The 12,844-nt window shown below is 36.8% G+C and overlaps 1 protein-coding gene across 2 annotated transcripts in view; it reads left to right on the forward strand.

The window, feature by feature from the left end:
- Window positions 1–12,844, forward strand: part of GABRG2 (gamma-aminobutyric acid type A receptor subunit gamma2) — a 66,648-nt gene that overhangs the window by 26,528 nt on the left and 27,276 nt on the right. For both annotated transcript variants that reach the window (XM_040078459.1, XM_040078460.1), the window contains exons 3-6: window positions 101–168; window positions 921–1,141; window positions 3,857–3,939; window positions 4,626–4,763. In XM_040078459.1, coding sequence (XP_039934393.1) covers window positions 101–168; window positions 921–1,141; window positions 3,857–3,939; window positions 4,626–4,763 — 510 coding nt within the window. The remainder of the gene's footprint in view (window positions 1–100; window positions 169–920; window positions 1,142–3,856; window positions 3,940–4,625; window positions 4,764–12,844) is intronic.

Here is a 12,844-nt window from a genome sequence, read left to right on the forward strand (position 1 = left end):
ACCACAGAAGAGAGATGCCATAGTAACATGCTCATGCTTGACTTTCATGTAGTTGATTTTGACCTTCATTGGTTACTGATTCTTGTTGCTTCTCTTGCAGTTAAACCTACAATAATTCACACTGACATGTACGTAAATAGCATCGGCCCTGTGAATGCTATCAATATGGTAGGTAAAGGATTGCCCACTTTCCTTGTTACAAAGTCTCCATCATTTTGACATTGCAAAGCTTCCATTAGTTCTTAATGTTGTGGCATACCTATATGTTTTTAAAATTGCATTTTAATTATGGATGGGAGGACTCTATGAGCTATAAATCTGTACAAGTCGGAACACTGAGCTATATCCTGAAAAAATGCAAAAATAATAGTTTTAGCATATCCTCACATTTTTACGTGCTCTGCTTTGCAACAGTTTGACTCTGGTAAAACCAAGCTTCCAGATTGCTACAAAACTGGGAGAGCGATTCATGAGTGATATTACCACCCTTGCCACTGAGAGATAATAAGTAAAAGGCCTAGAACTTCTCCAGAGACTTCACCATTTCTGAGATTAACCAGAGGGCACAGGCAATTAAGTCAGCTCAAGCTTTTCCCAACCTAGATCCAAGGAAATAAGTAATTGTTCTCTGACCTGAGCAGGTGCAGGCTGAGGTATGGGGATACAGAATTAGAAAGGTGAATATAACACTCACTTGTATCTTAGTTATATCCTCAATGGTAAAATAATAAATTGTTTTGAAACAATAGTTTTTGATAAAATATGCCTCAAAAATTCACCAAAAAAGATTGGGTTTGTCATTTTTAGTATGGCCTTCTGTAGCTCACAGTTTTTTCATATGAAATAAAGGAAAGCATATCAGGAGTTGTGTGGAATGCTGAGTGCTATGTTTTCATCAGTATTTCTGGTTAACACAACAGGAATATACAATTGATATATTTTTCGCCCAAACGTGGTATGACAGACGTCTGAAGTTCAACAGCACTATAAAAGTGCTCAGATTAAACAGCAACATGGTTGGGAAGATCTGGATACCAGACACATTTTTCCGAAATTCCAAGAAGGCTGATGCTCATTGGATAACAACTCCTAACAGGATGCTCAGGATCTGGAATGATGGCAGAGTCTTGTACACATTGAGGTATTTATACCTAATTTTCATTTCATTTTTTCTAAGGAAAGCCAAAGAGAAAAATCCTGTGAGTTCAGGTCATTTGACATTACCCTGAAAGAAAAAAATATTGGATTTTCCTATATATTTATGCAAACAAACCAGAAAAAGGGAAGAATTTAGAAGATATCAATTGTATGAATTTTATTTTTTATTTGCATAATAAGAAGTTTTATTTCTTCTTATAGATTGTACTGTCTTGCCCCACAATACTTACCTTCCTATAATAACATTAACATAGACATTTTTATAGTAATTAGTTTCCATTTTCAGGTGTATTTTACTGTTTGCCTTTGGTATTGTCCCTTTTGCTTTTTTATTGTGCTAAACTGATGAATGTGAAAGATCATTGAATTAAGAAGATGGTTTAAAAGGATCTGTTACATACATCAAAGACCTCTTGTTCTGAATTGATTACCATTTAACCAGATGAAACTCCACCCTGAAAACGCAAATTGTTCCTCAAATATCTTAGTCAAATAAGATTTTGCCATCCCAGCACTGAACATTTAACTCAAACCTATGCATGGCCCCATTCTAGCAAAATTTTCATGGATCTGAACTTGATATGCTCAACCTGTCCAGGTTCCTCATTCACATGTATAGGGTTTTTTTTAAGACAAATTACCTTTTCAAAAATAAGGTTATGCATTTGCCATATGTAACAACTGAAATATCATACTCCAAATGATCATAAGATACTTCCTAAATGCAAAAATTCTGTGGGGTTTTTTTTAATACTTTTTCTTGCATGTGATATAATATTCCAGTTTATGTAAAATACAGATAAACACAGAGATTTTCAAGAGAATTTATAATTTAAAATGAGAGTATAGAATCAAAGATGATAGACATAAGATTATCTGAGTTTTAGAGTCTATTTTGTCAAAGTTTTCTCGCTTTTACTTTATTTGGTGCCAAAAATAAAGTTTTGAAGACAAGTATACTTTTCATGAATAGATGTGAGGCTTTGGTTAACATAACCATTTAATGTTGCAACTGTCTGAATCACAAAAAGGAGTTTTATTTCATAGTTATTTTCCATTTATTGCATATTGCATTTCCAGAAGAGATAATAGAATAATCAAAATTGAAATCCAATGTAAACTGAAGTTAGACTGATAAAGATGAACCTAAAACCACTTTTTAAATTTTAAATTTGGACTCAGCTACACTACTGGTCTGTTTGGATTTTATTACCTTTCTCTTCAAATACCTTGGTTTCTCTCACTAGAAAGAGATGTATCTGGTAGAACTTGGAAAGAGGTGTCTGCTGTGAATGTATATTTAGTTGTGCTGGTGAGTCACAGCAAGCACCAAGGATTCAACCTCGATTAACCCAGAAATGAAATGTGATCGTATCATACAGCCGGGATTCTGTCCTGAACAGGGAACCTGAAGGGCTGGTTGATTATTCTCAGTCACCTCCCCCAGGTTTAAGAACCACCCGGCTCAGCAGGAAATCAAGTATCTGTAGTACTGAAGATGATGAAAATGAGAAGAGGAAGGCAAACAGGGAAATTCGATTTCTTCTTATATCCCTAATGCAGAAAGGTTGCCTTTGGACTTCGTTAACTTGGTGGTCCCTGCATTTCTCTGCATCCCACAGGATGAGACTCAGGGTCATTTGCCCATAACATCGTCATTCAGGAACCTGAAGACAAACCAGGGCTCATCATTTAAACACCCCAGAATCAGCAAAGACCAGAAACCTATAGTTTTCCTAGACACACTTCATGGAACAGACATTTTGCCCCACCCTCTTCCTTTTTTCATCTCTCACCCCACCTCTCCCTCTCTTCTGAAGTCCAAGTATCCTGCAGCTCACCTGCAGGCAGGGCTGGGAGTGAATGAGAAATGGTAGCATTTCTAGCAGGAACACCCAAGGGTACATTTCATCTTCAGATTTCTAAAAGTAATTGTCTTTACCTGAGCTTAGCACATACACTGCCTGAGTTAACCTCAAGACTTTCCTAATATTCAGTGGAGACAAACACCTTTTTGGTACATGTTTCATCTGATTAAACATAAATGTCTTATTTTGGAGTGAGAGGAAGTGTATCCTCAGAGCACCTCTACACTAGCTGTGAAGGGAGTCTAGATGGCTGTCTTGGATGCAGATGTCTAAATTTGGACTCTTATCCATCATTTCTGAAATAGAATTTTTGTCATGTAAAATACATTTTCCTAGTGCATTATGGCATGTTGTGACACAAAGATTTGTCACTGCTCATGAGATGACCTGTATATCTACTTACGGATTTATCAGTCATGAGTAATGCCACCATTTCAGATTCACAGGAACAGAACTTTAATGCCTTCTTCCATTACACAGTCCAGAAAGTAGATGATCAGGGCCTATGGAACCAAAAAAGAAATATTGCTTAGCAGTAAACATGATGTCTTCCTATGCTTGGAATATTCCAATAATTACATAGATAGCAATAGTTTTGCTCTGTGTGTGTGTGTGTGTATACATATATACATATATACACATATACACATATACACATATACACACACACACACACACACATACATACATACATACATACATATAAAAATGTTTGTTTATTTTATAGACAATGTCCATATTTGTAAGACTCTCGCTTTGCTTGCCATGATGTAGCTTTCAGGACAAACTTCTCACGTGCATTTCTTACATTCTGATCTCTTTCTTCCCAGGCTGACAATTGATGCTGAGTGTCAGCTACAGTTACACAACTTCCCAATGGATGTCCACTCCTGCCCACTGGAATTTTCAAGCTGTAAGTAACATGCTTAAAAATATTCCTTTTTCTGACCCCCGCTGAACTCCTTATTATAAATTTATTTTTACATACTTAGAGTCAGTGAAGGTTATGTTCTTACATAGACATACCCCACTGGTTTTTACTTTTATTTTGATCTGTTTTTCAGTACATGCATCTTATATGCTCACAAATATCATTAAGGACTATATTAAAAAATATAAAATTTCTGGACCCTATGAGATTAATTTATGCTTATATCTGACCATAAACCAAGAAATTTTTACTTTCAGCATCAAGGTATCCCGGTCTTCCACTTGCTCTCTGTGCACAGTTGTTTTATTATTGCACTAGCTGGAGTCAAGAGTTTGATATCTTGTGGTTAGATCAAGATGTGAATTCCTGGTCCAGCTGCAGATGGATCTGGAGGATGGGTAAAATTGCATCCTATTAGGTTCACAAAAGTGGAAAATACATTTTTGAAAAAATTATATCAAATGCTATTATAATTTATAATTAATAAAATGTGACATTAAATAAAAGGCACTAGTAATAAACTTGAGAAAAATGTATCTATAATTTACTGGCAATATGCTTCTCCAGTTTTTTTCCAGAAATAGATAGTAATATTTTTACTCCCAAAGCACCCTAAACCCTAGCAGTGATGATGAAACAAAGCATTCTGTATTTTCCATTGCAATAAGACGGCTACCCCAGAGAAGAGATCATTTACCAGTGGAAGCGCAGCTCGGTGGAGGTGGGGGACACGCGCTCCTGGAGGCTGTACCAGTTCGCCTTCACAGGACTGAGGAATACCACTGAGGTGGTGAAGACTACTTCAGGTAAGACAACTGAAGGGTTTGCCTCCTGGTTCAGTTAGGATTTTGTTAACAGAATTAAGCCAACAAAGAAATCTCTGGTTAGAACTCAGCATTTACACCGCACTGAACAATTACAGGCTTTTCAATACCTATGGAACCATCCAGGCTTTGGCATTTCCGGGCTCCTCACAGGAAGAAAAAACTACTTGCTGTTTACTGTCCATCCTTGTCCTCCAAACAAAACCTCTGTCTGTCAGGAGAAAGCCACTACTAAAAAGGGTGGATGGGTGAGGGAACTTGCACAGCTTCTGTGCAGAAAACGGCAGAACTGAGCCACTGAAGAGTGATCTGACACTGCACTGAACATTTGGCAATCCCCTTCCCACTGCCAGACACAAAGTAAGCCTGCACAGAAATGCAACTCAGAGTCCCAACCTCTTTACTACAGAGGCTACAAGTTTATTTTGTTCCTTAAAATAAGGCACATTCAACTCTCATTAAAGAGAACAACCTTACAAATCAGTCTCAGATGGCTTTCCTTCATATTTCTGTCTCCTTGGAAACAAGCAGTGGAATTTAGAATGATAAATGAGGAAGCACTCAGTGTTTAATAAAAATACAATTTTAGCCCTGCTAACTAAACAGAAAAAAATATATTTTCTAGATTAAAAAAAAAAAAATATTGTTTTGTTTCTCAGTGGGAAGAAAACCAGTGACAATGAGGAGGGATGTAAAGAGGAACTGCATATTAATATTCTTGTACATGCATGATATCTCTTGTCTTTAATTTCTTACTTTCAAAAATAACAATGAAATGTAAACAGGTTAGGGATTTTCAGACTGCTTCCAATTTTTAGTTCTTTATAGTTTAGTACTTTATAGTTCTGGCAAGTATCTGAATTTAAATTCAAGCATCTGTGTTTATTCTGACTTTATAAATACCCCCACCCATTTTATTCCTAAAAGGCAAGCATTGCTGTTATATTCAAAAAGGAAAGTGAGATACTCCAGAGCTGAAAGGAGCCTGCTGTACAATACACAGGAAAACAAGCAAGAGATGGAGAATCAATTCATTTCCTACTCCTGAATCTCTGAGCATTAAGCACCAATGATGTGTTCAGTCTCATGAGCAGGGCAAAAGCAGAATGCAGCAATGCATGCCTCATGGAGTCTTCTGCCATTGTAGCCAAGGAAAGGATTTAGTCAAGTATTCAAGAAAGCATTTAACTTTTCTCATTTTCTCAGGAAAACAAACATAAAGGTGCAAAAGAGGACAGGAGAGCAGCATGTTTGTGAGCCATAGCTGCTAATAACCACCATTACACAGGGCTCTCAAAGCAAAAATATAAGCAGCAATAAATACATCTCCCCTCAGACAGCACAAATGGCAGCATTACACCCAAGTGTGCTTCCAGTCTCATCCTGCCCACATTGAAAACTAACTATATTTCAGCCTTAATTTGAGTTTCTTCTATTTGCTATTTTCTTTAATTTTCTGCTTGAGCCATTCTCTAATCAACTTTTTTTTTTTTTTTTTTTTTTTTTTTTTTTTTTTTTTTTTTTTTTCACTAGAGATAGAAAATAATAAAATCTTGACATGCTACAGGCTTCCTATACCCTGATTGAGTTCAGTGGTGCTTCAAAAGCATTCTCTAAAGTTCTTTAATGTGAACAAGGTGCATACCGGGAAATAAACAGTAAAACACAACAAAGAAAAAAATCCCCTTCTTGTGCAAAAAAAACCACTTTGTTTTTTCAGTGTATAGTCATTTAAGCTTTTAGTACTCACCTGGAGTACTCCCATAATGTAGCATCGTTAGTTTTTAATATGTTAACACACACCAGTCCATTTTATTTGCATTAAAATAAAGTAATTAGCAGCTAGCCTGCACTTTAAAGCAGCAAAAAGTTGTCACTCAATTCCTAAGTCAAAAAGCATATGAAAGATACTCAGCCTGATCCTGCTGCTTTCACTGCTGTGTATAAAAATTTGGAAAAAATATCCAGTGTATGTATTTCTTCTGCTGCAGTTACCCTGTGTTTGACTTTCATTGCTCCTTTTGTTTTTATAACCACAGATATGCAAAACTAGATTTTATTTTGATCTAGGTGTAGCACCTAAATAATTAGAAGACTTGTAAAAAAAAAAAAACCCAACAACGTAGCAGTTTACATGAATCTGGTCTATTTCCTACAAGTATTTTCTTAAAGCCAGCAGAGCCTAAAGGGTCTTCATGGCTTCTTTCAGTGACTGATTAGCATGCTGGCAACCACATTAAGTCCAGTATTCCTCAGCCAGACCCACACTCTACCAATTATTACACTCTTAGCATGCACATATTTTCAGTAGTTTCATAAACAGTAAGAACAACAACAACAACAACAAAAAATATCCCAAGTTTACTAGCAACCTAGGTGCAGCCTGAGTCTCCCAGTTAAGTGTTTTGAGTGCCCATACAGCTAAAATAATCTTGACACTTTATGCAATTACTTTCAGTGCAGAATTTCAGTACAAACTAATGCCAATGCTTCAGTGGAGATAGAATCAGGTACCGTGGAGGAGGCAATGGAAAAATCAATGAGATGTTGGAAAGAGGGCTATACTATTCTCCTACAAATTCTTCCCCAAAATTAAATTTAGATGAAAGAAAACCCAAAGAAACCAGAACTCAAGAAAGGAGTGTTAGAGAATACAAAATTGAACAGTTAGAGAACAAAAGCATCTTGGGGCTAGTGTTAAGGCATTTGAAACTGGAGTAAACCCTTTTACTCGGTTTCAAAACAAATTCTTGTTTCCAGCTTTATACCTCCCAGCAACCAATACCTTCTCATGCCTGAGGGCTGTGCTTGCTTTGTGTCTTGGAGAGAGAATCAGGAGGGCAGAGATTTGGCCATTACAAACTCCACTACTCTCTTTCTGTCGTGTCAAAGCTGAACATTTGAGCTGTGGACTGGGTTATGGGCAGAGAAGCACAAGGCTTGTTTGAATGTAAGCTCCCTATGACCTGATGGTCTTGCTGAAATTAATGCATTTATCTGCTGCTCTTCCTTTGCACGCACTGCACAAATACAAGATTAACTCAAAGGGCCAGATGTCAGAATTCTGCCCCTTAGTTAGCAAATCCCAGCAACAGCTGAAAAAGGCCAACTGGAATATTACAAACCATCCCTCTGCTTCTCTTATAAGCCATCCTGAATTACCAGCTTGTTTCTCTCCAAACTGAACATTTACATGCAGCTTTAATTTTCTTCCAAAGTCACTGACCAACCAGTAAGAAATAACTTAGCAAATGGATTGCAATGTCAAGTAATAGTGGGGACTCTTAAAAAAAGTTAACTGTAAACCTTCTGCCTTATGGACATTTCATTAGAATAACTAGTCCATACACATTACCTGCATATATTTTTTGCTTTTTTTGCTAAAATCTACCTTGTGTAAACAGCAATGGTTTAGTTTAGATTATTGCCAGTAGGGTACATGTTTACATGTTAATATCATCTGAATTATCTAAACTATTACAGTTGACTTCACACACTTTGAAACTGAGATGGGTTTAAGATATTTTGTATTATTGACGTATGTCAATAATCACTGCTCAAAGAGTGCATATCTTATTAAGAAACTACAATTTCTTGTGTGTGACCTTATGGCTCACAATGTAATGCCCCATCCACTGAATGACAGTGAGATTCTCCAATAAAAAAGGGACGAACTGATAGAAAAGTCTTGAGAACAAAAATTCACCAACTTGCAAAATTTGGATGAGCACTGCTATGAGTAGTTCTTACAAAGAAAGCAGCAAGTGATAAAGAAATATAAGATTTGCAAAATATAATGCACACATGAATCGAGAAGGACATGTTGCACTTTGGGAACAGGAAAATAGGACATTTCAAAATTTTTAATTAGTTATTTTATTTAAAGAGGGAAAGATTGTAGGAAGGAAATAATCAACTGCACAAACATAAAAATATCAGTAGCTTTGCAAAAAAAATAGGGGGGCTGTAGTAGTCCACAGAGAGGACAGAGAGAACGTGACATTGCAGAAACCTCCCTCTGGGATGTATTACTCAGTGCTGTGTGTAGACTTGGGAGAAATATTCACTGCACTGCTCTGTGAAAAATGTATGTCAAATGGTTGCTGCATTCTGCTTGATTAATAAAAAAATCACTTTTAAGTGCATTATGTTGAGAAAGACAGGGGAGTGCAGGGAAATATAGCAAGTAAAGGGTTTAAAAAACATGACATGGAAATACTGGGAAATATGGAACTAGTCTGGAAGAAAATGTTATTGATCAAAGGAGTAAAACAGCCATACTGTTTTTTAAACCATAACAATGACCAACACTGGTAGATAGCATTTAGGAAAATAGTGGAAACCCGAAAATCAGAGAGTTTATGAAATCATACCACAGACCAAGAGCAAAGGAGTAGCTTAAATCTTGAAATTCTATCAATAGGTTTCTGTGAATTTCATACAACTCCTCGAAGAATTGCACTTCTACTCACTATTGCAGTTTTCTTGAACATACAAAATATTGTACTATACAAAACAGTTTGTAAATGTGTAATTATTCAGGACAGATGGAGGTTCTGGTATTCCCAGTTCATTTCTATGACTGGGTAGTTCCTTTTTTTAGACCAGACACTGTCTACTGCTTATTTACAGAGCCTGCCCTGAATTTTTAATTTGATACAAAGGCATTATAAGACTAATAAATAGCAATTCAACAAGCTGCACAGGAGCCACAAGACTCGTCAGGCAATATTTGTAAATATCTTTATTCTTCTTCCTTTTCTATGTTTTAGAAGCTAATTGGAGCTATGCAATAGAGACAGTGCATTGCTCATAATTGATAAGCAATTCAGTAATTAAATATTAATTTTGCTATGCATCTATTAAACCCCTTAAGTAAATCTAGGTCTGCTTTCTGTTTTATCAGGAAAATCTGGTCAGGGCTATTATTTTGTGGAAAAGGATGTATTTTCAGGCTTTTATACTTTATTTCAATGTTGTATCCTAATGAATTGAATTGCTGGCAGCTATGCAGTCCCCAGAGGTTTCATAATGCTCAAAAAACCCCAGGAGTCTTCTTCTGCTTCTTTATTAAGGCAAAATATGACAGCTGCAAATTAGATTTGTAGATCTGCATTGGGAAATAGTCCTGACATTAAAAACGGGCAAAAGTGGATTGCCACTGCACCAGAAATCCCTGCCAGTCCCATGCACAGCCTCAGGTTCTAGGATACAGCACATGGCATTGCCAGAGAGATCCCTCTGAGAACTCAAAACATTTCCTGTCTGAAGATTTTCATCTAGTGAATGGGTACAAGATACTACTGCTTGCATCTTGCTTTTGGCAGAGTTTAAACACATTTGTATCCACTTTACAGAGGAGCAAATAATGACATAAGCTGTAAGTCAGAAAATCCAGATGACTATTAAAGTGTTCAGTGTGTTGTTCTCTTTATGGTATGGGAAGGTATTTATCTCAATATTCTTTTTTTTGAAAGAGCTATATGAAATTATTACCTTAAACCTTCTCGCCAAGAGGCTGAAAGCCCTATTTTTGTTTGCTGCTTCTGTGGAAATCCTCAATTCTAAGCCAATATCCTTAAGACAACCCTAAAACACCTTAATAAATATACCTTAAGATTTTACTCCCATTATTTATGGCTACTTATCCTAATAAGAGTAAACAGGGAATATTTTGCTTATAAATTATTTTTTTATTTTTTTATTCAAACTATCCCTTATTTCAACTTGCACGAACCACTGCATTACTGCATCCAAATATCATCATTTGAAAGAAAACACAGGAGGAGTTGAATTATTTGGCGTTCATATAATACCATTAAAAAGGTTTACAGACAGTTCTGTGAGCAGGAATTCATCTATGGTGGCAGCTTACAACAGTTTAATATTGCTCTTAGTGGATAAAACCAAGTCTAAGTTAATGACATTTGCATATTCTTTTGGAGAATAATGTATAAGAGACATTCCTAAAATGTGAACAACAAATTTTTCCTAAAAGAATCCACCTACTCCTGCTGGTCAGTCATGCATCAAACCATATTAATTAATGAACATTTACTAAAGTTTAGCTGTTGAATAACTGGTTCACTGAAAATAATCTACATTTCAGGATCATGTTTTCAAAGAGTAAAACTGAAATACCATTCCCTTAATTTCCTGCCTTTTGTATATTCTACATTATTTTCAGTTGGTTAGTTGTGAGGCTAATAAGAATTTACATAAAAATTTACACGATTGACTAAACAAACTAATTCAGCGAACAGGCATTTTGAATCCTCCACATCACGTAGACTTCCAAGATCTATGTATGTGTACTTTTTTAGAACTGCAAAATCAGAACTCCTTAGTACCATTTATCCTGATATAATCCCTGTAGAGACAGACAAGACTGCAGGGACAAACCAAAGGATTCCCAGGACACTAGACAACGAAGAACAGACAAGGAGGACAGAGGCGTGACCTGGAATGGCTGGGCAGGACTCAGGGCAGTTTGAATCTTTTGTACTGGCTGCTTCAGCCCATGGCTAAAAATCTACACAGTTGCCTTCCCACTCCTTTAGCCATTCAAACACCTCTCTGTTTATCCTCTGCTCTGCAGTTTCTTTTCAAATCATCCATCCTGTGACAGCAGAGCAATAGGAAAACCAAGGCAAACTTAACAGCACAGGCTGCGGCCATGGAATTTAACACAAGTGCTGTATCCAACAAAAAAGCCTGTGGACCCAAGCAATACAGATAATTAACAGCCAGGGTTGGCCTGGTTGCAGCTCTGTGTTCAGTTATAACCCCAATAAAAATGATCTTGCCAGTTTGTGTGGCAGGGGTAGTTGCATGACGCTCCCAGCACGCTGCAGGCTGCTGTGAGACCCCTGGAATGGAGCAGGGAGAGGCACCAGCCACGGAGCCAGGGCTGGCACTGCAGGGACATCACCCTCGGAGTCACGGCAAAAAGCACCCCGAGCACAGACACTCCTGCACTTTCACAGTCAAGGGTTAGATCTTCTTGGTTTAATAGGCAGGAGAAAAAACAAACAAACAAACAAACACTATTTCTAGGGAATCAATACATTTAAAATCCTCATGGACTGAGAGAATCTGACTTTTCTGTTCCGGTTTATATCTACAGAGATTCAGGTTTGGCATTCAAATCCACCTGTTTCTAACTAATCATATAAAAAGTCGAAAGGCTCTTTGATGATTACTTTTCATCTTTTGAGAGAGTTCAAAGACTTTCTTCAAATTCCGGTGACATTAATTCAGCCTGTTTTTTTCACTCAGTTTTTCCTAGACTCGATGTCAAGTCCTGACTCACCTCAGCAAAACAAAATCATGACTGTCCCTGGGGAAAAGGGTTCTCGGGGCCTGAAATCCTCCTTGTTGTTACTCCCCAGCTGAACAAGGATTCTTGAGGGTCAAGGTCTTTTTCTGAGTGTCTTTCGTAAGTTTTTCCATATCTAAAAGCACACTTGCTGGAGCTTAAACTGAGCTTCAGAAAGGTCATATAAGGATAAAAAGAATTAATATACAAGTAACCAGAGAATAAGGGATCATGTGGGATCTTACTAGCATTTTCACTGAACTTATTGCTGGGTAATTACAAAAACACAGATGTTACATGCAAGATTGGTTTTGCATTAAACATACTTGTGTGGATATGATAGAACACTGCCTTTAAATAATATTTGTTCATTTAATAGCGAGACAATAATTATATCTTTTAGGCTATTTGAGTTATTAAAAAGAAAGAAAAACCGGAATTCTGAATGTTTCTAATTTTATGATAAAATCAGCAAGCTAAGAAGGTGAGTCTATATCTTAAAACACTTCCTGGATATAACTAAGCATAAAAATTCTTGTGTTGCCTCTTATGACCCTATGATTATATTTTTATAAGTACCAGTCCTTGAGACAAAGCACATTATCCCAACTCCTTTCTATAATTCCTGTTTGGCAATGAAATCATCCTGCTGTAACCACTGAGTTACCTTCAAAAACATCACAGGAGAAAATCATTGTAATGCCACTCTTGCCAGTTGCAGCTAGATCTCATTACATTGAATTGC

This window comes from Hirundo rustica, chromosome 14, assembly GCF_015227805.2.
Source record: "Hirundo rustica isolate bHirRus1 chromosome 14, bHirRus1.pri.v3, whole genome shotgun sequence".
Classification (NCBI taxonomy): Eukaryota; Metazoa; Chordata; class Aves; order Passeriformes; family Hirundinidae; genus Hirundo; species Hirundo rustica.